The sequence below is a fragment of the Leptosomus discolor genome, chromosome 7 (genome assembly GCF_034619465.1).
Source record: "Leptosomus discolor isolate bLepDis1 chromosome 7, bLepDis1.hap2, whole genome shotgun sequence".
In the NCBI taxonomy this organism is placed as follows: Eukaryota; Metazoa; Chordata; class Aves; order Leptosomiformes; family Leptosomidae; genus Leptosomus; species Leptosomus discolor.
Window position 1 is genome coordinate 2202475 of NC_141397.1, and position 24568 is coordinate 2227042.

The 24568-nt window shown below is 48.4% G+C and overlaps 2 protein-coding genes across 2 annotated transcripts in view; one reads left to right on the forward strand and one right to left on the reverse strand.

Annotated features, from left to right (window-relative positions):
- Positions 1-4856, reverse strand: part of COL28A1 (collagen type XXVIII alpha 1 chain) — a 69921-nt gene extending 65065 nt beyond the window's left edge. The window contains exon 1 of the mRNA XM_086468139.1: positions 4828-4856. Within this exon, the coding sequence (XP_086324265.1) occupies positions 4828-4856 (29 nt within the window). The remainder of the gene's footprint in view (positions 1-4827) is intronic.
- A 5054-nt stretch (positions 4857-9910) lies between these two features.
- On the forward strand, positions 9911-23489 carry MIOS (meiosis regulator for oocyte development). The gene is made up of 11 exons (XM_086467747.1): positions 9911-9949; positions 10626-11992; positions 12203-12301; positions 13221-13478; positions 14695-14864; positions 16510-16575; positions 17236-17394; positions 18134-18286; positions 20448-20652; positions 21686-21815; positions 22051-23489. The coding sequence occupies exons 2-11, from the start codon at positions 10696-10698 to the stop codon at positions 22145-22147; spliced, it is 2634 nt and encodes an 877-aa protein (XP_086323873.1). The 5' UTR covers positions 9911-9949; positions 10626-10695; the 3' UTR covers positions 22148-23489.
- Positions 23490-24568: the final 1079 nt, after the last annotated feature.

The following is a 24568-nucleotide window of genomic DNA, read 5'->3' on the forward strand; positions in this document are numbered from 1 at the left end:
TGACTGGTCAAACCCACATATAGCCTGGTAGTTCTCACAAACTCCCAGTATTCAGATCGCAATGGGGTCAGGTTTGGTTGTATTCCTCTGGCTAGAAAATCCGTGGATCTGTTACGTGTGGTGTGTAACTGGTCCCTGGGAACAGCCTAAGCTCTTCTTCACCACTCGCTGTGCTCTGGAAGTACAACGAGGATGCAGACAGCTCTGTTTACAGGACTGCAGATTTACAATTCAGAGCTTTATGTTCTCCCTAGTCCTGCCAGTATGTGGTTTCACAGCTTTATACTCACTTCAGAGTCAAATCTGACGGAGGCAATGCCTCCAGATCGACAGCATTGTTTCGAACACTGCTAGTACTTCTTGCTAAGCCGCTTGGTGCCTGCTCTGAACCACACGCTCGGAAGCAGATGCTCAGCACACCTAGCTCCCAGGACTCTGACTCTAAAGGCGCTCGTTACATGACCACGCTAAAGCTCTGGTCTGCGATACGAAGCTTTATCTGTAAATCTCACCTTATGTTGCTATTGAATTCCGAGTTATAAAGCCTTCAGTTCCTGCATTCATGCAAAATCACCTATTGGAAAAAAAAAAATCACGTTTCGACCTTCTTTCCTGGCACAACTCCTATCCTCCTCGAGTACTTCCCGCTGCTCTCACTACTGCCACTCAAAAATGGTAAAGGAGAAAGCACAAGAAACAGAGAGAGCTGACAAAGATAAGAAAGAGCTTCCGTATGAAGACAGACAAAGCAAGTTACGACGTAGCTTGGAAAGCCAGAAGCGAGTGCCAGTGCGATGCAGACCCGTACAGGTATGACAGGAGGCGACCGCTCCACAGAGCGGGAACGTCACGTGCCAAAGGACTGGCACTGTGGGTCAGTTCGGTCGATGGTATTAACCAAAACTGACTGCCCTGAATTTACATTTTTTTTTCCCCAGCGTGCTCTTCACTCAATAAGGGTGACAATAAAGAACAGCAGATATTTTTTCTGGCTGGGAGACACCGATAATGGATGCAATTCCAAGTAAATATTCTAAACAGGTTTTAAAACCCACTGTTGCTAGTACTTAATTCAGTGCCACTGTTGTTCGTACGCTATGTAAGTAAAACCGTGATTCCATGCCTTTTTAAGATCAGGTTGCAATAAGTGTCTCAAAAGGATCATTTGCTGCTGAATTCCGTTTCTGCAAGCTATAAAGACATTCGTGCTATCTAAATCCTGCCCTCTGGTGTACCTACATCAGAGCGCACCACGGCGGAATTTCGTACTGGGTGACTCAATCGGCATCGAATCAGGACACAGCGATCTGCGCCCGCAGCTTCTGCGATCACACAGCGGAAGCCCTGTCCTTTGGCGTATTTTTAAAAGGGCACACATTTTACGTAGACTGAGAGAAGCTTGATCCCCACCTTCAAACTCTGTGTGTAATTAATACTTTCTCTTCCCTAAAAGCAGGCACACCGGTACCATCGGGTATGCATCACGGCGTGGAGGACCACCACAGCACAGCCAAAACAGCCTGCTAGGCTCCATCACGCAACAGCTCCTGCCAGTTTGAGTAATCACAACCCAAACCAGAAGGAACGTGGATGACAGCCCTGCCAGACCAGGTATTTTTTCCCTTCTCTGTCAAAGGAAGAGCAGCAGCAGGCTTACACAGCTCCAAGAGAAATTGCCACGGCCTTAAAAAGTCAGTGTTTACACCACGTTGCAAGAGGCCAGCAGCATTCAGGTCTTCTCCTTCTGGACTCCTGGAAGGATCTGGCCCCCTTGGCCAGATGGGACACACAGTAAGTCTCAGAGACGGACTTAAACTAAAAGAGAAGCCAGCCTTCCAGGAATCACATATGGAAAAGCACAACAATGTCATAGGGAAAAATCATTTCCAATTAATACATCAAAACCCATTAACCAACCTTGCTACACCTTGATCTCTTGCGAATTTTAAGAGATCTTTAAAGAAGAAAAGAAGCTCAAGATGGAGCTTCCACTGTACAAAGTCCCAACGTGATCAAAAATTCTTAAAGAACTCACAGACTTGCAAACTTGGAATATTCTGCAGTCAGAGTTACCAGAAAAAGGTAAATTTATACCTCATCCATGTGGAGAAATTGCTGAAAAAAGCTTGAGATACAACTGCATGAAAGCAATTCCCACATACGGGACTAGAATGAAGCAGATCTCACAGGGAATATGAAAGGGACCGATCAGAACTGTAAGCAATGTCTGAGAGGCCAGGAGACAGATGATTAAAATGAGACTTGCCATAAGTCAAGTTGAATTAGACCCTTAATTATTTATACTTTTTTTTTTTTTTAATGTGTAAGTTTATTTAGCCACATCAATTACAAGCAACAGGGAAATAGAAACAGCAGCCATTATGCAACGGTGAGGAAGAGGTTAATAATCATCTAAGTACAGCTTCAAACCCAAACAACTATTCTGCATTATTTACAAACCAAGATGCTGCTATTGGACAAAGGTGCAAATGTAGAGGCAGCTACAGGAAAACTGGAAGTGGAAAAATCACAGCATGGAAAACAAAAGCAAAGATCCAAGAGTTTAAGAGGCTCAGAAACTTTTGAGAAATTCAGAGCTTCACTAAGCAAATACTCTTCCAGCATTCGTTCTGCGATCAACGGAGGAAATACAATTCCTGAGTGGGGTGGAAGAGTTAATTATAAAATGTGTATGGCCCAACAGGTCATGTGAACGGGTAACTGCGATGCAGCGGGGCCTGAAAAGGCAAAACTTAAACACCAAATAGCTCTTGTGGTTCCATTAAACTTGTTTGGTTTGCTGCCCCTAGAGTAACAGCACTTACGGGTTCAAAATACAATTTTTCATTTTCAAATTTCTCTGAATTTGAATTTGCCAGAGACACAAGAAAGGGCTCTTCTGTGGTTTGTGCGCATGTTAGTGGGGTATTTGGACCATCGTTAGGACTCAAGAAACGGGCAAGATGTCAGACATTTCAGCTGCTGATTCCCTCATACCTAAAGAGCTTCCTCTTAAAATCAAACGTAGACGAGGTGATTATTGGAAGCATTAACTAAACTCATGTCCCACGCTTGCCTATCGAAAAACGTGAGGAACACGCAAACTGAAGTTCGTCTTTGTTATGAAAAGAACCAGCAGGTGATTATTGGGAACAGATGTGGAAAAGTCACTGTGTCCCGCTTCAACAGCGGCAGAGGAAGTGGCATGACGAAAAATGAAACAGATAAGCAGGAAAACACAGGCTGCCAGTTTTGCCTTTGATATACGACAGACCACTCTGAATTACTCTACATTTTTCCACACATCTTGGCCTACTTTATTTATCAAAACAGTTGCTGCGTTCCTAAAGATTACTATTATTAAGGAAAAAAAAAAAGCTGGTTTTATGAGGAAAAGTGCTTTCAAAATGGAAGGAATATTAGAATGAAATCTAAGCCAGCGAACTGTCGTACCACAAGACCACATCTGTGGCCTAAATTAATAAACCCTGTGAATATATACCACATGAAACGTCGTTTCTTGTATCATACAAATCCTCCAGTATGCTTAGAGACAAGGAAAACCAGCCAACAAACATCAACACAAATGATGGGAAAAGCCAGTCCGTCCACGTGTCTTTAAAGTAAAGGTACCAAATGCAGGGAGATTATTGGAAGGATGGAAGAACAACGGTTTATTACATGTTTTCTTTAAAAAGTTTTGCAAAGCTATAAAAATGTTGGAAAGACCATGAGAAATTATTTACTGTAACTCAAAAGAGAAAGTAGGAAAATATTTAATAAGGAAGCCAAAGCCTATGCGTTCCCTTTGTTTTCTGAGAAAAGAAAGAAATATGAGAGGCAGCTAAAATAAGGAACCAAGGTCCTGACTCCAACAGTGCCAAAGAAACCGTCAAAAATGGGACACTGAGGTATTTCCAGGCCAACTAGCAGCCTTTGTCTCTGAAGAAGGAAGTCATTCAGAGAGAACCTGAAATTGTCCATTAGCACTTCAGCTTGTAATTTCTATTTCGGACAATTTTAAAGAGAGTTAATCACAAATAAAGGAGAAAAGGAAAAAGCGCACATCTCCATGGCCTGCAGAAAAGCCGGTTCTGAAATCCTAATCACACAGGACCAAGGAAATCTCTTTTTTTTTTTTTTTTTTTCCCCCAGGTAATTTATAAATAAGAAGAAAAAACTCTTCCTATGAGGGCGATCAAATACTAGAAGAGGTTGCTGAGAGAGGATGTGGAGTCTCCTTTCTTCGGAGACACTCAAAAGCCAGCTAGGCAAGGTCCTGAGCAACCTGCTCTGGCTGACCCTGCCTTGGGCAGAGGAGTCGGACTAGATCATCTCCAGAGGTGCCTTCCAACCTCAGGCATTCTGTGACAGCAGGCCACATGTAACCCATATTTCAGGAATTTCACACAAAGTACAGAAACGTTCTCCTGAGCGTACCCTACTCCGGTCGCACGTCCTCAGCGACGGTGTGGGGTGGGTCCCGGATTTATTGACGTGTGCCTCGTTCACCTGACGCTAAAAAACTCATTTCTCCTCTTCTGTGAATGACACGAGAGCGCTCATCAACCCTTCCAGGCGACAGGTCTGACAGCGGGGCGAGCCATACAAAACCACACCGCGACACAGAAGCGTGAGAAGTCACAAATCCCACGATGAAAAAGCAAGAGCGATGCCCTAACCACACAGCTTTGGAAAGAGCTGACCAAGAACCAAGAACGGCAGGTTCCAGTGCCGATGTCTCCCTGTTCTAAAGGTCCGAGATCAGCTGGTTTGCGGAAGAGGAAAGCCCAACAAAAGTACCCGGGCCAGGGGGGGCGTGCTTACCTGCTTGATACCTCGTGCTCCTGCACCATGGTTCTGAGCTGACCACTACGTGAAAATGTCACCAGCTGTTTTAACAGCTTTTCTCCTTCCTTTAAATAATAAATTCTACCCTATTAAGTTAATAGCTAAGGGACACGTAAAAATCACCAATATCTTATGCAAAAGTCTCCTACAACTCGAAAACTGAAAAAGCGTTCCAAATCATCACTCTGTTACGAGGCATTTATTTTTCTTTATGAAATAATGGCACTGACTGAGACGTAATTGTCTGTAAATACATTAATATAAATTGCTATGTTATTTATTGCACGGCATATTCATTTATTCATTTATACATATTCAGCGGGGGTTGGACCAGATGACCTTTAAAGGCCCCTTCCAACCCAAACCATTCTGCGATTCTATGATTTACACGCCCATTAGCACGTAACTCATTCCCACCGTTTGCTCTTACAGTAAATTATTGGATCAAACCTCTGTTTTAGGAGAACACGCATCTGCTTTTAGTTTTCAGCAGTTTTGTTCGGCATGTGAAGTCTGCCAAACATAAACAGAACGTAGGCTGTAACGTTACGCGGCACTGAGGCAAGGCTTGAAATAAAGAGCTTATAGAAGTAATAATCAAAATAACTAGTACACAGGTAAAAGAAAAAGGTAATTCCACCCGCGGGCCTGCTCGCACCTTTAAAAATCAGTTTGACAGCAGTCAGTTGTGACTTCATCTGGGGGACCAGCTAAAACATTGCAGCAACAGCTTAATTTCTGCAAGGCACTGCCGACTCCTTTGTTTCTCTGGTTAATCCCTTTCACGGCAGACCTTAAATCTCCCAAATCCTCAAGGTTCTTCTTTCATAATTAGCAAGAAGAACGGAAGTTGTTTTTTCTTGACAGCGAGAGGTCGGTTTGGTTAAAAAGACTAATTTTGCACAGCGTCGTAGACATGGCACTGTCCACTACAGGGAAAACGGAGCAATATTGCTTTAAACTACGCAGAATTAATTTAGGACTAAAGGTTCACTTTCTGACCCGAGTCAATTCTCCTCCACTCCTTACTCCCCAACCTCAACCGCCCTGTGAACCCGTGACACGCTGTGCTGTTTCACCTGCTCCAGGGACGCTCCTGTCCAGTCGCACTGGAGTAGGAAAACCCCGTCCTCTTGGTTGACAGGCAGAGCTATCAACACGCTGTTGACAACGTTCCCGAGATCCCTGCCACAGCCAGCAACGCCCCACAGAGCCCTGTCCCCCCTCCAAAAAGACCGTAGATGTTAAAATACCCAACGGCTGCCGCAACCCCTCCCAGCAGCTCCCGAGACAGAGAGCCTCGGGGATCTGCTGTGACACCGCTAACGGGAAACAAAGCGCGTTGGCCAACTGCTCCCAAGGGGGTTCTTCGTTCCGGTGGTTCTCTGGGTCAGCACGGGGTTGTCTAACAACCACAGCACTTTCGAGACTGCTCGATCGTTTCGGCCTCTTCAGCTGCGGGAGGAGAGACTTTGCCAGTCGTCCCGGGGCACGGCAGTAGCTGGGGCTACTCGAGCGGCTCGCCAGCAGCTCCAGCAGCAAGGAAAACGGGCTGGCAGGTGCTCAGGGGACGCACATAGCGAGGGCCTGGCCGAACGGCACCAACGCGGCTCCCTGCCCCGTGCCAGGTGGGCAGCGAATCCTTGGCATTACCAGAAGGCACCGTTTTCTGCCCCCAAATGCCTGACGTTTAGCAACAAAATCAGACTGCGTATGAAATGCACAATGAACTCTAAGAAAACTACGTAAGAGTATTTCTATACCTTATTGTCTCACTTACTTGAGGTCCCCAAGGTCCTTTCGGACCAAAAAGACCCTCCAGTCCCCATGTATAAAAAAGGGAAAGAGAAAAAGAAAGTATTTTTATTTATCAACACTGCTTAATAATGACTAAACATTTCATTGGATTATCAAAAATTTCAAAACACATTTAATATGAAACATACCCAGTATTAATTGTTAAACATTAAACTTAGTAAAAAACCTCCTTTTAAACACAAGGCCAATATTCTGCGTCAAAACGCCCTGAATCATCCTCCTCCACAACCAACCAAGGCCTTTGTTGCCCTTTATAGCCCTTCTCGGTCCATCACAGTTTCTGACAGATGACAAACACTTGGTCTCATCATCATCTTTTACAAGTTACCTAAAAAAAACCCACGCCGAGTAATTCTACGTACAGTTTTCTTGTCTTTGATACAATATATAGAATGGAAGGGAAAATACTCACAGTCACTATTGGCAGGATTTAGTTATGATCCACACGATAAACCTGAGCAATAAGACCTATTTTTCAGCATTTTTTTACTGACAAAAGTGAGGTAATTTTGAGTTTAGCCTCCACGTCAGGGTAATGAGGCTTCAATCGTTCTTCCCCCGGGCATGTTTCTGAGCCTAGAAACTTTTCCACTTAGAAGTACAATTTTTACGGTAAAAATGAGAAAAGGATCAACCTTTCATTTCAAATATTTATTTTAACAGCTTACTAACTCATAATGGATTTTAACAAGCCTGAGATGTTCCATGATTTTGTGAAAGGAAAACAGAGAATTTTTACTCACCTCCTTGCTATCACCGTGCTTTACTGTGAAATTTTCAGACTCAAACATTCCATTTTTTTTTTTTTCATGTACCTTAACTTTCCTCCCACATTTCAGTGTTGTTAATTTATAAAAAAAAATTTATTCCTCAAAATCAAACGACGACTTCTGCCTGGCATCTGTAGGGCTTGGATGAGACTCCAGATCCACTTGTAATTCCCATCTCAGAGCACAAAACAGAGACGAAACCAAGGAGACATCTGGAAAGCGTGTAAAGCACACGTCTGTATCGCTCCTGCCCGGCTGGGTACCACGCCCTTTTATTAGGGTTGCCCAATATTTCCTAATTGGAGCCTCTGGGGTTGGTTGTTTATAGCTTCATGTAACTTTAAAGTCGTAAACTGAAACTGTTCCTACCAGATGTCCTTCCAGCTCAACTCCAGCCAAAGCACTCCAGCCGTTTCCAAGAACGAGGCTAACGACAACCAGGTGCCTCTGCTTTGGTTAACTGAAACCCCCGTCCTCATGGGGGGAAAGCATCAGGTGCGCTCGGGAAAGTACCCAGACTGGGAGGGGGGAGGAAGAAGAAGAAGAAGAAGAAGAAGAAGAAGGAGGTGGTGAAGAGGGATGTACAGGAGATGAAAATCTCCTGCATTTTGGCCAAGCTGTAAGGCTTTGGAGAAGGTAATCTGCACCCAGCCATGAAACACTGGAGCAGTGAAAAGAACTCGGGTGGGAGTGTCGGTCTGCTCGAGGGCAGGAAGGTTCTGCAGAGGGTCCTGGACAGGCTGGAGCGATGGGCTGAGGTCAGCGGTATGAGGTTCAACGAGGCCAAGTGCCGGGTCCTGCCCTTGGGTCACCACAACCCCACGTAGCGCTACAGGCTGGGGGAGGAGCGGCTGGGAAGCCGCCCCGAGGAGAAAGATCTGGGGGTGCTGGTCGACAGGCAGCTGAACAGGAGCCAGCAGTGTGCCCAGGTGGCCAAGAAGGCCAACAGCATCCTGGCCTGTGTCAGCCATGGGGTGGCCAGCAGGAGCAGGGGGTGATCGTGCCCCTGTACCGGGCACTGGTGAGGCCGCCCCTCGAATGGTGGGTGCAGTTTTGGGCCCCTCACTGCAAGAAGGACACTGAGGTGCTGGAGCGTGTCCAGAGAAGGGCAACGAAGGTGGTGAAGGGTCTGGAGAGCAGGTCTGGTGAGGAGCGGCTGAGGGAACTGGGGGTGTTCAGTCTGGAGGAGGCTGAGGGGAGACCTGATCGCTCTCTAAAACTGCCTGGAAGGAGGGTGTAGTGAGGTGGGGGTCGGTCTCTTCTCCCAAGGAACAAGCGACAGGATGAGAGGAAACGGCCTCAAGTTGCGCCAGGGGAGGTTTAGATTGGACATGGGGAACAATTTCTTCATGGAAAGGGCTGTCAAGCGCTGGAACGGGCTGCCCAGGGAAGCGGTGGAGTCACCGTCCCTGGAGGTGTCCAAAGCACGTGTCGATGTGGCGCCCGGGGACACGGTTTAGCGGGCGTGGGGGTGTTGGGTTGACGGTTGGCCTTGATGACCTTTCCCAACCTAACGACTCTGTGACGCTACGCCAGAGGGACGAGCCGCAGGCTGGGCTGACCGTGAAGCTGGGAGAGCGGGTGCCAGAACCCCCGTGTGCCGCAGCCCCCGCCCCGCTTCCCCGCGGGAAGGGCCCTGGGAAGCCCTTGGAAGGGGAACGGAGCCCAGCAGGCTCCAAACCCCGGGAGCTGGGTCGCCTCCGCTGCGCTTTCCTGCTGTCCCCTTGCTCCTGCTGACGGGTCCCTTCACCGACGGGTGAAAGCCGCCATGGGCACGCTTACGTCACCCACCCCTTGGTGACGTCACCCACCCCTTGGTGACGTCACCCACCCCTTGGTGACGACACGTTCAACCACGTCACGTAGAGCAGCGAGAGCATTTGAACACGTGACCCCGCGCGGGCGCCCCCCCCCCCGCGGACGAACCCCTTGGACCCAAAATCCCCGCGTTTCAGCTCTAACCCGCCCGCCCCGCGCGCCGCCCGATCCGCGCGCGCTCTGCCGGCCGCGCGCCGTCACCGCGCCCCCGCGCGCCCCGCGGACCAATGAAAGAAGCGCTTCCGGCGGCCGGAAGTGAGCTCACGGCTCTTTCCGGCGGAAGGCGCCCTGCGTGCTCTGACGTACCCTTTCCCTGCCGGAAGTGCCGCCGTTTTTCCTTCCCCGCAGGCGGAACCGCACGGGCCCGGCCTGGCCCGGCCCGTCCTCCCTCCTCGCAGCGCGGGGCCGGCGCGTCGCCGCCGCCCGCCCCATTCCCCTCCCCGGCCCGGGCGGTGTCGGAGGGCCCCGTGGGGCGGGGGAGCAGCTGCCGCGGCCGGGAAGGGTCGTGAGGCGTCGCAGTCCTCAGCGCTCCGGGCCCTTCCCGCCGCCGCCGCCGCGGCGTCCCGGTGGGCCTCGGCGGCTCCGGTTGGAGCGGGGTGGGCTGCGGCCCCGGAGGACCCCGCGGCTGCGGGGGTGAGCAGCAGAGCCTCAGAGGAGGAAATAACGCCCCACCTGACGTGGTTGCCAGCCTGGTATATCCCTTTCTGCCATTACAGAAGAGGTTTCTGGGGGCTGTGGGGTGTTGCGGTACCTGTAACACCCCTGAGCGGGCAGATGCTGGGCGTGTAAGTGGGATTGAACAGCGGCGTGCGCTGAGGAGCGCTGCCGGGGCAAATACAAACGAAGACGAGGTCGTGTTGGGGCAGAAGGCGGGCTTAGGAGCAGCAGAATGAGGAGGGGAAAGTTGTATTTCTGTGGAAATCTTCAAAGAGCCTTTCTAGGCTTTGGGACAGGCGTCAGACGAAAGAGGCTCTAATGTTCGTCAGTCAGTGCGGTTCAACTGGGCAGGCAGCGAAATTTTGTTCTCCGTGTTTTAGGGAGCGGCTCCATACCAGCAGCGCACCCGCACACATCGCGTCTGGGTTAATCCCTTCATGCTTCCTGCGGGCGTGGAGTTGGTAAACACAGCGAATCCTGGTGTCTGTGGGTGGGTGGCTGTGCTGGGTCTGCCTCGGGAGGTGTGTACCAGTAGAAACAAAAGCGGTGTAGCGCAGAGAATGCTCAAGGTTTTGGCCTGAAATGTGGGTTCGTGTTAAACCCTTGGGCTAAAAGTCATTCAGAACCACAGCTTTGTTTGTTTAAAGATGATCTCGGATTACAAAGGAGTTTGGGGTTTGATAACACTCCTACAAATTGTTTTCTCCGCAGTTTCCGCGTGCATGGATATCACCTGAACCTTCTGACGCGAGCTTAAGTGGCGGCTGAGCTTCCCCTCAACATGAGCGGCTCCAAACCCGATATTCTGTGGGCCCCGCACCACGTGGACAGATTCGTGGTGTGCGATTCGGAATTGAGCCTTTACCACATCGACTCCGCCGTGAGTTCGGAACTCAAGGCGGGGTCCTTGCGGCTGTCGGAAGAGACGACGGCCACGCTCCTGTCCATCAACTCGGACACGCCCTACATGAAATGCGTGGCTTGGTATCCGAAGTACGATCCCGAATGTCTCCTGGCTGTGGGACAGGCCAACGGCCGGGTGGTACTGACGAGCCTCGGTCAGGATCACAACTCGAAATCTAAAGATTTGATAGGCAAAGAGTTCGTGCCCAAGCACGCCCGGCAATGCAACACCCTCGCCTGGAACCCGCTCGATAGTAACTGGCTGGCTGCTGGGCTGGACAAACATCGGGCCGACTTTTCGGTGCTGATCTGGGATATCAGTAGCAAATACGCCCCGGAGACGGCGGTGGCTACGGAGAAAGTCAGGCTTTCAGCGGGAGATCCGGAAGCAGGACTGGTAGTAACAAAGCCACTGTATGAACTGGGACAGAACGATGCTTGTCTCTCTCTCTGTTGGCTTCCACGGGATCAGAAGCTGCTTTTAGCTGGGATGCATCGGAATCTGGCTATCTTTGATCTGAGGAACACGAGCCAGAAAATATTTGTGAACACCAAGGCTGTCCAAGGAGTGACTGTCGATCCCTATTTCCACGACCGTGTAGCTTCCTTCTATGAAGGTCAGGTTGCCATATGGGATTTAAGGAAGTTTGAGAAGCCCGTTTTGACCTTGACGGAGCAACCCAAGCCCTTAACAAAGGTTGCGTGGTGTCCGACCAGAACTGGCCTGTTGGCTACTTTAACGAGAGACAGCAACATCATCAGGCTGTACGACATGCAGCACACTCCCACCCCCATCGGAGACGAAACGGAGCCAACAATAATCGAAAGAAGCGTCCAGCCGTGTGAAAACTACATTGCTTCCTTTGCCTGGCATCCCACCAGCCAAAACCGAATGGTGGTGGTGACTCCCAACAGGACTATGTCTGACTTCACCGTTTTTGAAAGGATTTCGCTGGCGTGGAGTCCGGTGACGTCCTTGATGTGGGCTTGTGGGCGTCATTTATATGAGTGCACAGAAGAAGGAAAGGCTAGTTCCTTGGAAAAAGACATAGCCACCAAAATGCGGCTCCGAGCGCTGTCAAGGTACGGCCTTGATACCGAACAAGTTTGGAGAAACCACCTCCTAGCTGGCAATGAAGATCCCCAGCTGAAATCCCTTTGGTACACTCTGCATTATATCCTTTCTTTTACTGTAGTTTAACATCCTAGGGGAGTTAAGACACCTCTGTGTGTAAACCAGTTCTAGGGAATGCATGAAAACCTTTAAATATATCGCAGCATCCTGTGAATGCTTTGCATACGTTGAGAGGGTGTGACTTTAAATTGAAACCAAAAAAGTTTTTCAAGCACTTGGGAAAAATTAAGCTTCCTATACATGAAAATACTTATGAAGCAGTACACTGAAGATATGGATCAAAAACTTACGGGAAACAAAGGTCCCTTAGTTTATGCTGGCATTAAATCAATTGTGAAGTCATCTTTGGGTAAGAATGTTCCAACTTCGCTAAGTTCTGTTGTTGTATGTTTGCGGAATGATGCACTCGTGGGTTTGTCTTTAAAGAAACTGCTGAAAGAGGCTGTTAAAAACAGAGAAACAAAGTCTTTCTGTCTGTGTGTTAATATATGTAAGCTAACAGTTCCTACGACAGCAATTTCCAGAATGTTCAGTGTTCCTGGGAAGTCAGTAATCGTACAGACGCGGTATCCACAGAGGTAAACCTTCCGCTGAGCTGTTTGGAACGTTTGCCTTTTGGCTGTGGCGCTGAAAATTCTTGCTCCCCACGTAACTATTCCATTTTTTTGGAGTCGGGCGTAGTCCTGGGAAGCTGCCCTTGCTCTGACACGGCGCTCTGCTCGCTGAGCTGCCCTGTTCTGAAGCGGTGAGCAGCCCTGGTGCGCCCCGTGGCGCCTCTCCCGCTCGGGGCGGTTTTTATTGGTACGATCCAGTATTTGAACCTTCCCTTCTCTCTTCATTATGTGTCGTGGTAATATTTATGCTCCTTGGAGCGAAAAAAAAAAAAAATAAACTCTTCAGTGGTGGGGAAGCTGCAGCAGGTTGGCGCTTGCTCGGCAGAACGGAACTGGTAGAGCGGGTGCTTGACTGTGCGTGGGGTGTTTTCAAATGGGACGTACTGGTGACTCCAGTACAAGAGCCGCCGCAGGAGGCAGAGGGCAGAAGGACCGGGCGGGCAACACGTGTCAAGTTTAGGTGCCTGATTTTTAGCAGATCGAAATAATTCTGAGCACGCTGCGCCTTACCGTGGAGTTTTTAGTGAGGTTAAAGGACTAAAATAACGATACTCGGCTTTTGTGCTCTGCTTTTGGGTTGAAATCGAAGCGTTGCGTCGCGGTTGCCGTTTAAAGGGTGATTTCAGCATCGTGTAACTTCTTTCCCGTTTCCAGGAACAACAGAGAACCTCAGGCACAGCCGGAGCGGAGCTGATAGACAGGCGGATATTATTCAGTACCTGAGCGAGGAGAGGTCCTTGGCTTTGCAGCTCTGCGGGTGGATCAAGAAGGGAACAGACTTAGATGTGGAACCTTTTCTAAATTCCTTGGAACAGGAGGGAGACTGGGAGCGAGCCGCTGCTGTAGCGCTTTTCAACCTGGACATACGGCGAGCCATACAAATCCTAAATAAAGGGGCTTCCTCGGGAAAAGGTGCGTGTGGCGTTTAGTATCTTTTCTTTTGGCGTTCTATCCCCTCAGTAGGTTTCTGTAGAGAGAACTGTGGAAGAGAGTATGGAAAAAGATCCCTGTTGTCTGAGAAAATGGTCACTTGAAGTGGTTGTGTTGAGCCTGAGAATCCACCCGAGGCTGAAGACGACAGTCCTCCTCTTCCGCGGCTCAGACTGTCACGTGCCTTACCGCCTGGGTGACGCAGAGTATTTCAGGCTCTCCTCTCGGGAGGCGCCCCAGGAGGCGTTACACTCGGAACTGGCGGGAGTCGTTTGTTTAATGGAGTTGTCCTGCCTAGAGGTCAGGTGTATCTGCGTCCCTCGGGCTGTTGGCAGCGCTCTGCCAGTGCGAGGGCTGTGGAATAACTGGCGTGGGATATCCGGGGTCTGCCGAAAACCTTGGTTTTGGAGTGTTGTTTGGCGAGAGCTGCGTGAGGGGAGAGCTGAGACAGCGGAGCCGGGAGATGGAGGCATTTCTGTTCCGTTTCCTTGGCAGTATTCCTCCTGCAACTCCGATTTGCGTCTGCGTCCTGCTCCTAAAATTAAGACTCTCTTGCCACTGACGTGGGTAGGCGAGACACAAAGGGAGCTGTTACGGTTCTTCTGGTTTTAATATTGCCCCTTTGTGGTGGGGGGGGAAGCGCGTGTGTGCTTTCCAGAGCCACCCTCTCTTCAAATTCAGAAATAAAACTCAACTTTCTGACAGAAGGAATATTTAGATGAGGTAGATTTAACGTTTTTAGGAAGCTTGTTAACTTGAAGCTGCTACGTGCAGTTGCCATCCTCCAGCTAGGCCTGTGAGTGACGGCTGGCTGTCCAATCCTGTCTTTTCCTGTCTTGTGGATGTGAATTATGGCAAAGACCGTCTTCTGTGGCAGCAATAGGAACACATCTAGCCGTTCAAAACGATTCCAAAATACCAGAACCACTGTGAGGTTGCTTCAAGTAGGACTCAGGCCATCCGGCGCGTGGGCTGGTGACTTCTGGGGCTGTTAACTCTCCTGAACAGAGGAGCTAACGCGGAGACGGGCGAAGCCGAGCGCGCGCCCAGTTGTGTGAGCTGGCGTCAGCTCTGCCGCATCTTGTCTTGCATCCCGGCAAAACGTTCGGTTTCAAACTGATGCTTTCAATTGGCGGTTTTAATGGGATTTTTTGGTGAGTCCTTAATGTTGTCTCACGGGTTGATTTTAATACATCAGGTGATCTGAACCTTAATGTGGTAGCAATGGCTCTGTCGGGCTACACAGACGAGAAGAACTCGCTTTGGAGGGAAATGTGCAGTACTCTGCGGCTGCAGCTGAACAACCCCTACTTGTGTGCCATGTTCGCCTTCCTGACAAGCGAGTCGGGGTCATACGACGGTGTTTTGGTGAGTAAATTTCTGTTATGGTAACGTTCCTTTCAGGAATAGGTGCGTGTGTATATACAGACACCTGTAGGGGAGGTGCAAGGGACTCGGGAATCGGAGGAGGGTGTATTCTTTGCTCCCAGTGCTGCAGGTAACATTTTTTTCTGCTAAACAGGCATCTCCTGTTAGTGAATGTTACGTTAGTGAACAAGACAGGCATAAGCAGCCAACTCATACAATACAGTTCATGCAATTATTTTTTTTTAGAGGAAATTTCTTTTAGCGTGGAGTTACTGAACCACCAGAAATACCTTCTCAAATTAATTTAGGTGAGGGGGGGAAAAAGGAGGAGAGAGGTTAATAATGGAAATGCACCAGCTTGCCGAACTTTGATCAAGCTTTATTTGCGTTGAAGTGTATTTTGGTTTTCTGTGTTTACTCATTAAAATTTCACTGCGATGAAACAGTAAACGGAGTAGTTCAGCATCTTCTGAAGTTGGTATAAAATTGCCGTGTGAAGAGTGAGCTAAATCTTTAATAATGAGATAATTTGAGCCTCTGGAGGAGTTACATACTTGATCCTTGGTTAGAGAGTGACAGAAATACTTGATTCAGTAGGAATATTGTAGCCCAAGGGAGGACTCCTGTAACGCAACAGGGTAATTGGCCTAAGCCTGTTGAAGACAAAGTTGTCATAATACGATGCTTTTAAAAAAAACGAGGTAAGAATCCCAGAGGAAAGAAACCTGAGTCTTTTTTTCTCTCTTCAGGAGAGAATGTTCTTGTTCTCTGGATGTTAGGTAATAATTTTATAGGTAATAATTTTATAGTTGTTTTCTAGTAATGAATTGGAAACTGACAGCTCATAAGGTGGGTTTTTTTTTTTTTAATTTTAATTTTTACTTCAGTGAGACTTGTTGAATTTTGCATGAAAAAGATTTTGCCAAGCACATCTCCTTGGTTTTGGCAGCGTCAATCACAATTTCTATTCTGAGAATATCAGGAGGGAAAACTACGGGCACGGCTACGGACCAGAATTAATCTACTCAAGGAGGTTTTTTTTCCTCGTTGCATCTAGGAAAGGGATGAAAAAGCAGAAAGTAAATATTATTGTGTTGCTGCACCTCGAGGGCCAATATACCTGTGAGAAATCTGTGTTCTGGGTGTTCGGAGTTAGTTTTTGGTTGGGGTTTTTTTTTTGTTTGTTTTGTGTATTAACGTGTAGTTGTGATTTTGAGGAAGGAAGGGAGCGGTTAGGCTGGTCGTTTTGTAAACCTCTGAAATGAAGGTTGGTTTCTTTTGCTTCCCCCTGTGACTCGGTGCGGCCCCTGGCCGTACGTGCCAGGAGCACTAAGCCCAGCTCCACACGACTTGCAGAGTTTCTTTTTCGGGAGTTTCCTAACCCAGGCAGGGCGTGTTGTCCCCAGCCTTCCTGCCGTTCCGGTACACTGTCCCAGTAGCCACCATCTCGCCCCGACACCTCGAGCTGAGAATAACCCACTGAGCTGACGTTCAGGGCTGGCTTTCTGCAGGGGTGACGTTTCCTTTGTACGTGCTCGATTCCCCTGTACCCGTCACGCCGTAGCGCGGGTGGTCTCTTACAGCCAGCCTACTGAAAAGGGGCGGCTTGCCCGCGATGGTAACCCTCCCGTTTTTCTCCCCAAAGTATGAAAATAACGTGGCCGTGCGAGACCGAGTGGCGTTTGCTTGCAAGTTCCTCAATGACGCTCAGGTGAGTTTGTGGGTGCGCCTTTCAGCAAACTGTTGAGCTGGGCGTTATTTGGAGGTGGGAGAGACTCGGGTGGAGGGGCGAACAGTGGAAGGAGCGAGTTGAGTGGTTTGGCCCTTCTCATCACAGTAGGGTACAAGGTACGGTGTCATCCGGGCTTCGGTTGGTACCTTGAGCTTGATTTGTGGTGGTTTGTTCTTGTTTGGTTGGGGTTTTTTTATTAGGATTCGTGGCATGCTTGTTTGTGAAGTGCTATTGCATTACCTGTATGTCTGTTTTACTGGAGAGTATTTATTACTTATTGAGTATTTATTTCCAGATATTTACATTCTTTTGAATTCAGGCTTGGTTTTACAGCCAGAATGTTTTCTTCTAAACTCACGGAAGTATTTAAAGAACACATAACCTCCCTCTTTGCACTTCCTTACTTGAGGCTTAGAGTTTGTTGATAAATACTTGAATTCTTGCAATATAGTGGGTACAGCCATATAACTTTTTGTGTGTAACACCAGCCAGCAGCATATTCTGTGAGCAGCAGACGCTCTTACAGCAGGCTGTTCAGCCCATGAAAAGTTTTGTCGTGTGCCAACATAACGAGTTGGGAAGGGATGAACAGACGGCAGAGGTTAAGTAAATAATGATTTTTTTTTTTTTTTTTTGTAGCTGAACAGGTTTATTGAAAAGCTGACGAATGAAATGAAAGATGCGGGGAATTTGGAGGGGATACTGTTAACGGGGCTGACAAAAGACGGAGTTGACTTGATGGAAAGTTACGTTGACAGAACTGGAGATGTCCAGACAGCCAGCTATTGCATGCTACAGGTTCGTGTTTCACTCGAGAGTGAACCTTTAGAGAACTAAACGTAGTTTCTTTAGCCGTAGAGTGCGGAACCTTGTGAACTAAAAAGCATTTTCTGTAGTAAATTGTGACAATATGTGTCATGCAGAATCGTGTGAAGCACTCGGTGTTAGCTATGAACGTGTGTCTTCGCGCTCTCTGGTTGAGGAGACAGTGGGGGAAAGAGGCGGAAAGCAAACGTAGCCCTTCTCACTGGCTGAACTGGGAATAACCATTTCCCCCTTGTTGCTGGGGTGTGTCCTGAAGGGTTCGTGGGTTTTTTTTGGCTTCCAGGATTTCGATAGAGAACTGAGGTGAGGTTTTTGTTTGTCCGTAGGCGCTGAGTTTGGGGGTTTTTTAATGATGGACGTGTCTTGGCCTTTACAGAGTCGCGGCTGTTGCCGGGGTGTGTTTAAGTGCATGTGTAGTCGTGACAGTGATACAGACCGAGACACGGGACAGAATTCTACAGTCCTTCATCTGACAGACACGAGTTTTCAGGAGGAGACGGTAGCACAAGTGTTTTCAACCAGAGGGGCACGCGGAAGGAAATTTTTCTCAAACTCGCATTACAGTTTAACAGAAATGAATCTTTTTCTAGACAAATGACACCATGTTATTTCTCATATTTTGTAGTACGCCTTGTAAAGCCGTTTGAAAAAGCGACTAAGAGGTGTTGTGTATCTTCAGTGTGTGCCTGACCTCTTTTCCTGCCCGCTTTAGGGTTCTCCGTCGGATGTACTTAAGGATGAGAGGGTTCAGTACTGGATCGAGAACTACAGGAATCTTTTAGATGCTTGGAGATTTTGGCATAAACGTGCGGAATTTGATATCCATAGGAGTAAGCTGGATCCCAGTTCAAAGCCTTTAGCCCAGGTAATGTCATTCTTGTATGACCAGTCCAGAAAGGAAGGTGGCATGGGGTTTCCTTAGAAAAATGTTGCTGCTGCACCTTGGCTTTCATGAGGGTTCGTGTGCAAAAGAAAGATTTCAACTAAGGCTGCCCTAAAAAGTAGTTGTGGGGGTTTTTGGGTTGATTTTTGATTTTTTTGTTTTTAAAATACATTTTTTTTTAGAAAGGACTTGATAACTGTTTTGGTAGAGAGTACAGAAATACAGTAAACAAATCTGCGTTCTTCATATCTAATCTAGGAAATCAGTTCCCCTGTTTTATTTGTGTTCTTTTTTTTTTTCCTTAAACCCTTTTCTTTCAAATAACAGGTTGTCTTTCAGAAACTGTAACTTTTCAACACTTTTTCTGGGGAAACTGGCTTTTTTTTTTTTTTCTTTCCATGTTGAACAACAAAATGAGATCTGCATCATCCAGCTGAATTCGGCATCAGGGTGAGGATGATGCTGAAACCAGGGAACTGAACCAAGAACTAGTTCAAATTGGCTCTGTTCTTAATTGAAGTGAACCCCAAAGCTGCTTGAACCTTGAGCCACAAGTGAGCAGCAGCAAGTGCCATTATCAGTTGTGAACAGAAGCTAACCCAAGAACTACCGCCCCGTCCAAGTGCTATCTCCTTAACAGTGGCACTTTTAGCTGACACGGCCTTGCCACGGCACCTTCCCCTCCCTCGCGTCTGTGCGGGATGCGTGCCACAAGCCGTAGGGCCCAAGGGTTTCCAGGGAAGGCTCTTTGAATTCACATGTCTGCCACGGCTGTTGGAGGAGCTGCCTCCGTGCCGCTCCCGCTGGGAGCGAGTGCTGCTGTTCAGCGAGAGCTGGGCAGGCTGGAGAGCTGGACAGAGAGGAACCTCATGAGGTTCCACAAGGGCAAGTGGAGGGTCCTGCACCTGGGGAGGAATAACCCCACGCACCAGCGCAGGCTTGGGGGTGACCTGCTGGGGAGCAGCTCTGCGGAGAAGGAACTGGGAGTTGTGGTTGACCATGAGCCAGCCATGTCCCCTCGTGGCCAGGAAGGCCAGTGGTATTCTGGGGTGCCTGAAGAAGAGTGTGGCCAGCAGGTCGAGGGAGGTTCTCCTCCCCCTCTGCTCTGCCCTGGTGAGGCCACACCTGGAGTGCTGCGTCCAGTTCTGGGCTCCCCAGTTCAAGAGGGACAGGGAACTGCTGGAGAGAGTCCAGAGGAGGGCTATGAAGATGGTGAGGGGACTGGAGCATCTCTCCTACGAGGAGAGGCTGAGAGCCCTGGGGCTCTTTAGCCTGGAGAAGACTTGAGAGGGGACCTTATCAACACTTATAAATAAATACCTAAAGGGTGGGTGTCCAGAGGATGGGGCCAGGCTCTTCTCAGTGGTGCCCAGTGACAGGACAAGGGGCAACGGGCACAAGCTGGAGCACAGGAAGATCCACCTGAACATGAGGAAAAACTTCTTGACTCAGGGTGACGGAGCCCTGGAACAGGCTGCCCAGGGAGGCTGTGGAGTCTCCTTCCCTGGAGATATTCAGAACCCGCCTGGGTTCGATCCTGTGTGACCTGCTCTGGGTGACCCTGCTCTGGCAGGGGGTCGGACTAGATGATCTCCAGAGGTCCCTTCCGCCCCCCACCATTCTGTGATTCTGTGAGTCGAGTTTACTGCTCCTTCCTTATGCGATCAACATAAATAGCCCCTAAAGCATTTACAATATGTGCTCCTTGGCATCAGGTCACAACTTACGGCATAAAGTGGAGATTATTAGGAAAATCCTCATGTTGGGGGCTCTAGGGTGAGTCACCTGACTATAAGGAGGGAGGGACCAGATGTAGTTATACAGCAGAGTAAACTTAATTTCTTTCATTGCTGCAGATACAGCTTTTTATTATCTTAAATAATACCTTTCCAAGTTTTAGCAACTGCGCGTGTTTTTATGTGCTTTTGAGGTAAGCGAGCATCGTTAAGGCCTAGTTCTCAGGGCTGCGTGCCACATCCCTAAGCCAAGGTGTTAGGAACTCCTTCACAGGTAGCCTTGGCTTTCCAGGGCACTCTCTAGAGTATCTGGTACAAAAGTGTTTGCTAGCTCGAACAAATTCACTCAGAGGTGTAGCAAAAGTGGAACCAAACGGCAATATTAATGGGGTTTTTGTTCTCTTTAGGTGTTTGTGAGTTGCAATTTCTGTGGCAAGTCGATCTCCTACAGCTGCTCAGCTATTCCTCACCAGGGGCGAGGTTTCAGCCAGTACGGAGTGAGCGGGTCGCCGACCAAGTCCAAAGTGACGAGCTGTCCCGGTTGCCGCAAACCCCTGCCTCGCTGTGCGCTCTGCTTGATCAATATGGGCACGCCCGTTTCCAGCTGCCCAGGTAGGACACAGCGGGTTTCCTTACTCGGCTGGAGAACTAGTTAAGAGGCCTAGTTAGCAGCTCCTGATGGAAGAGCTGCTGTTGCACCTTTTTCTTTCTATTTGTGCTCGTACTGCCAATATTCGCATTTGTCATTCGGAGGGAGGAAGGCCGTACTTGGAAACGTGTTTCCATCCCATCTGACTTGGTGGTGAATCCTGCCTCTCCGTTCTCTGGAGTCAGGCCGTAGGCCCAGCCACTTGGCCCTGGCATTTTTCCCAGTGAGATTGTCATTGGACAGGTGAAAGGACTCGAGCACCGCGGTGGTCAGCACCGCGAGCTTTAAAACTGTATGAAATGGGAAGCGTGTTTGCTTGAGATGGGACGCCACGGAAATCTTGGACTGTAAATTAATTGGTTTTTAGCTGGAAGAGGGAATAAATTGAACGTGGTAGACTTTCTGTCACCAGGTGTGAAGGACTGCATGGGTCGCGCTGTCGCAGCTAAGAAATACTGCGACTAGAATCTTTTGGTTCCAAATGTCTTGGGCTCAGCATTCTGCAAGGTCTAAATGAAACTGATTTTGTCTGTATGTTAGATTTGTTAGAGAGCTGTGAGCAGCTGTGCCGTTGTCATCTATTTATATAGCTCTTCCCTCACTGATCCGTCGTGACGTCTAGATTGTAATTGTTCCAATTCCTAACTTAGATTTTGTTAATTTTTCCGAAGCAGAACATTTCATCAGGCCCATGATTCAACATAAACCAATCCCTGAAACACAAAATCACTGCTGAAAGAGATTCTGTCTGTAAAATGTGTTTAATAGGCAAGTTTAGCGTGTCCCCAAGATGTGAAGTAACAGCTCAGCAATGTAATTCTTGTTTTGGCATTCCACCCGTTCTTAGTTTTACTGACTTCTCTTTTAAAACCAGGCTGCTTCCTCCCGTAACGTTCCTAATTTCAAATTTATTCCGATAGAGTTACAGGGACTGGAATGTAAATGAACATAATGATTTACAAGCGTATTTGTGGGGGTGGGTTTGCCTCGGCGCAGGAGGATCCAAGTCGGATGAAAAAGTGGATCTCAGCAAGGACAAGAAGCTGGCCCAGTTCAACAACTGGTTTACTTGGTGCCACAACTGCAGGCACGGCGGACACGCTGGGCACATGCTTAGCTGGTTCAGGTAAGGGGACGTGACCGTCTTCCCCATGTCACACGCGTGTGCTGCGCCGAGTAGGCCGCGCCTCCCTCGCTCTGCCGGCGTCGCGTTGGTTTGGGACGCGCACAAGGCTTAACTACGGTGCTGAGCTCTTCTGAGATACTTTGTCCCCTCACGTGCTCAAATGTATAGATGACAAAGTTCTCGATAGTCGTATTTTACCTTTTTTTTTTCCTTTTTATCTGCTGTTGCTCCCTAGGGACCACACCGAGTGCCCGGTTTCCGCCTGCTCCTGTAAGTGCATGCAGCTGGATACGACAGGGAACCTCATTCCAGCAGAGACTGTCCAGGCGTAGGCATGGTTTGGAAACGTGGGGCTCCCCGATGGATGTCCCTCGTGGTCCGAGCGGCTGGTTTAGACAAAGGTCACTCGTGACTTCCTGACTGTGAAAAAAAAATCCATTGCCGTCGGATTAGTAAAACTCCGTGTGTGCGACCGTGCGTGGTGGCAACAGGTAGTGCTGGAAGGAGCCTCGGGGTGCCACGTGGTCCTCGTTGAGGGGATCGAAGTGGTTCGGTCGGAAGTGCTCCTGGAATTGTGGACTCTGGATTTTAGCAAATCCAAGGAACTGTTAATGCAGTGTTCAGGGTAATGCTGCTCAGCCCTTTTCTTTGTTTCCCAGAGAAAACAGTGTTTATGTGCTGGAAAGTGGACCTTCAGGTAAACCCCTGAGCAGTGTTCTTCAGCAGGTGGCAAAGCAACGCTGCGGCTTGCTCTGCTCGGTTTGATCCCCCTTGTAGGCAAAGGATCGCTTCCTCGGAAGTCCGTTCAGGTGCCACTGTTAACTGTGTTCTAAAGAGTTTGACTTTAAAGACGAGCCCCTTTCTGTTCCCAAGCTTTGTTAATAGTAAAGCAGCATCTTTTTGCGATTCAAGGTCTTAGTTTACCTCCACGCCTCGTGGGGGGGATGGTAACGCTGAACAACTGGGGGGGTTGTCTCCTGGAGCGGAGTTCCCCGAGGAGTCACGCGTCCGTCCCGGCGGAGAGCGCAGGTAAACTACCGGAGGTTTCACTGGACTGATGAGCGTTTAACGTAGTACTGTGAAGCTCTGACATCCCAAGGACCGGAGACTTGGAAATAGTTCCGTTTTTAAACTGCGGGCTGAGTTTTGACTACGAGAACACCAGAAGATTTTTGGATAATCGGCATTTCCCTGGGCTTTGGACATAGGCTGGGCAGTGTGAAAGCAACCTCTGTAAACCCCGCTTGGGGTCACCAGCGGAGCCCCATCTGCTCCCCAAAGGCTGCTGGGCGTGAGGCCTGACCAGAGGGGGCTTGTGGGTGGGCAACCAGCCGGAATGAAGATCATTTATGAACTCAGAGTCAAGGGTATTTGCCAATTCCACGCCGGGAGCTGATGGGTATTGTTGTCCTTGACTTTGTAGGCAACAAAATTCACACGAATTAGGGGGGAAAAAACCCCAAACCTGTTTAAAGGTATGTGGGAACGACATCAGTTGACTTGGTGTAGTAGCAGAAAACAGTCTGAGTTGCTCAGCCCTTGCGTGCTGTGAAGTACTAACTGGAAGGCTAGCAACAAACTGGTACCCTCTTGCCAGGACTGTGGAAATGGGTGTTTTAAAAGAGACTCTGTTGTAATATAGCACCAGTGCTCAGTGCTCGAGTGTCGTTGCCGCAAGGTGTAGAAGGTGGAAACGTTTTCTGTACATGTCCATGATTACAGTGGAGACTTTGGGTTCTATTTTGTGATGTAGCATTAACGTTGTAATACATCTGCTCCGTTGGTTCTGACCTAAAATTCTGGCATAATTGACAAAGATCTTTTTTTTAAAGTTAAAAATCTAAGAGGTACTTTGTAGGCAGGGGAGAGCAGTTGTTGTTGTTTTTTCTTGTTAGAATATTTATTTCTCTTTCTGGTGTTTTTGCACAGTTCCTGTTGCTGTTGAAGAGCTCTTCAAAACATTCTCTGTTTATAAATGCACCCCGGGGTTTAATGGGATACCTTACTGCTACAAACACAGGCAATAAAACTTTTGTTACAGCAACGAGGATTTGTAAGTGACGAGGATACATTTTTCTTCCTCTAGTAACAATGTTCAGTAACTTTTCCTGATAAATTCCAGGTCTGGGTGAATACAACTATATTAACTTACAATGTCTCCTTTTCTTGCCTCAAGAAAATGTGTTTATAACATTTTTGACTTGACTATACCTGTTTGTGTCAAATTCTATAATTTCATTAAATTAGATGCTTACTTTGATACTCGGCATGTCCTTGAAATGCTTTGGATTAGGAACGTGCGCGTATTCTGGCACAGTAAGGATCAGTTTGGGCTGTTTAATTGGTATTTGGGCTTTCAGGGCAGTAATTACACCAGTTGCAAAATTTACCAAGTGAGTGTGCGGTTTTTAGTGGTGGGATGTTTTCCTTGTTTTGCTTTTAATTAATAAAGCTGCGATTTTGGGGGTGATTCCTTCTCTTTGAAGAAAAAGGATAGCCCCACGCAGGGCAGGGAGAAGGTGCGAGGTCCCACAAGTCCGTCCCAAGCGTGGTGGGAGCAGCAGGCTCGCTCTCCTGCTCCAAATGAGAAACCTCTTCCAGTTGGCCCCAGTTGCATCCTTCACTTCGTCCCAGTCCCTGTCTCCATCCTTCAATTCACGCCCCAATTTCCCACCCTCATGCCCTCCCAAAGAAGCCACCAGCTCCTATTCATACCCTTGGGGGTTGGGTGACCCCCCTCTCTGGTGTTCAGG

What these genes read in the sequence shown, in the direction of transcription:
- MIOS (XM_086467747.1), top strand. Translation starts at nt 10,696, where the DNA reads ATGAGCGGCTCCAAACCCGATATTCTGTGGGCCCCGCACCACGTGGAC. An exon ending in AGTTCCTCAATGACGCTCAG is followed by an intron (nt 16,576 to 17,235) that starts GTGAGTTTGTGG and finishes TTTTTTTTGTAG; the next exon opens with CTGAACAGGTTTATTGAAAA. An exon ending in GTTCAAAGCCTTTAGCCCAG is followed by an intron (nt 18,287 to 20,447) that starts GTAATGTCATTC and finishes TGTTCTCTTTAG; the next exon opens with GTGTTTGTGAGTTGCAATTT.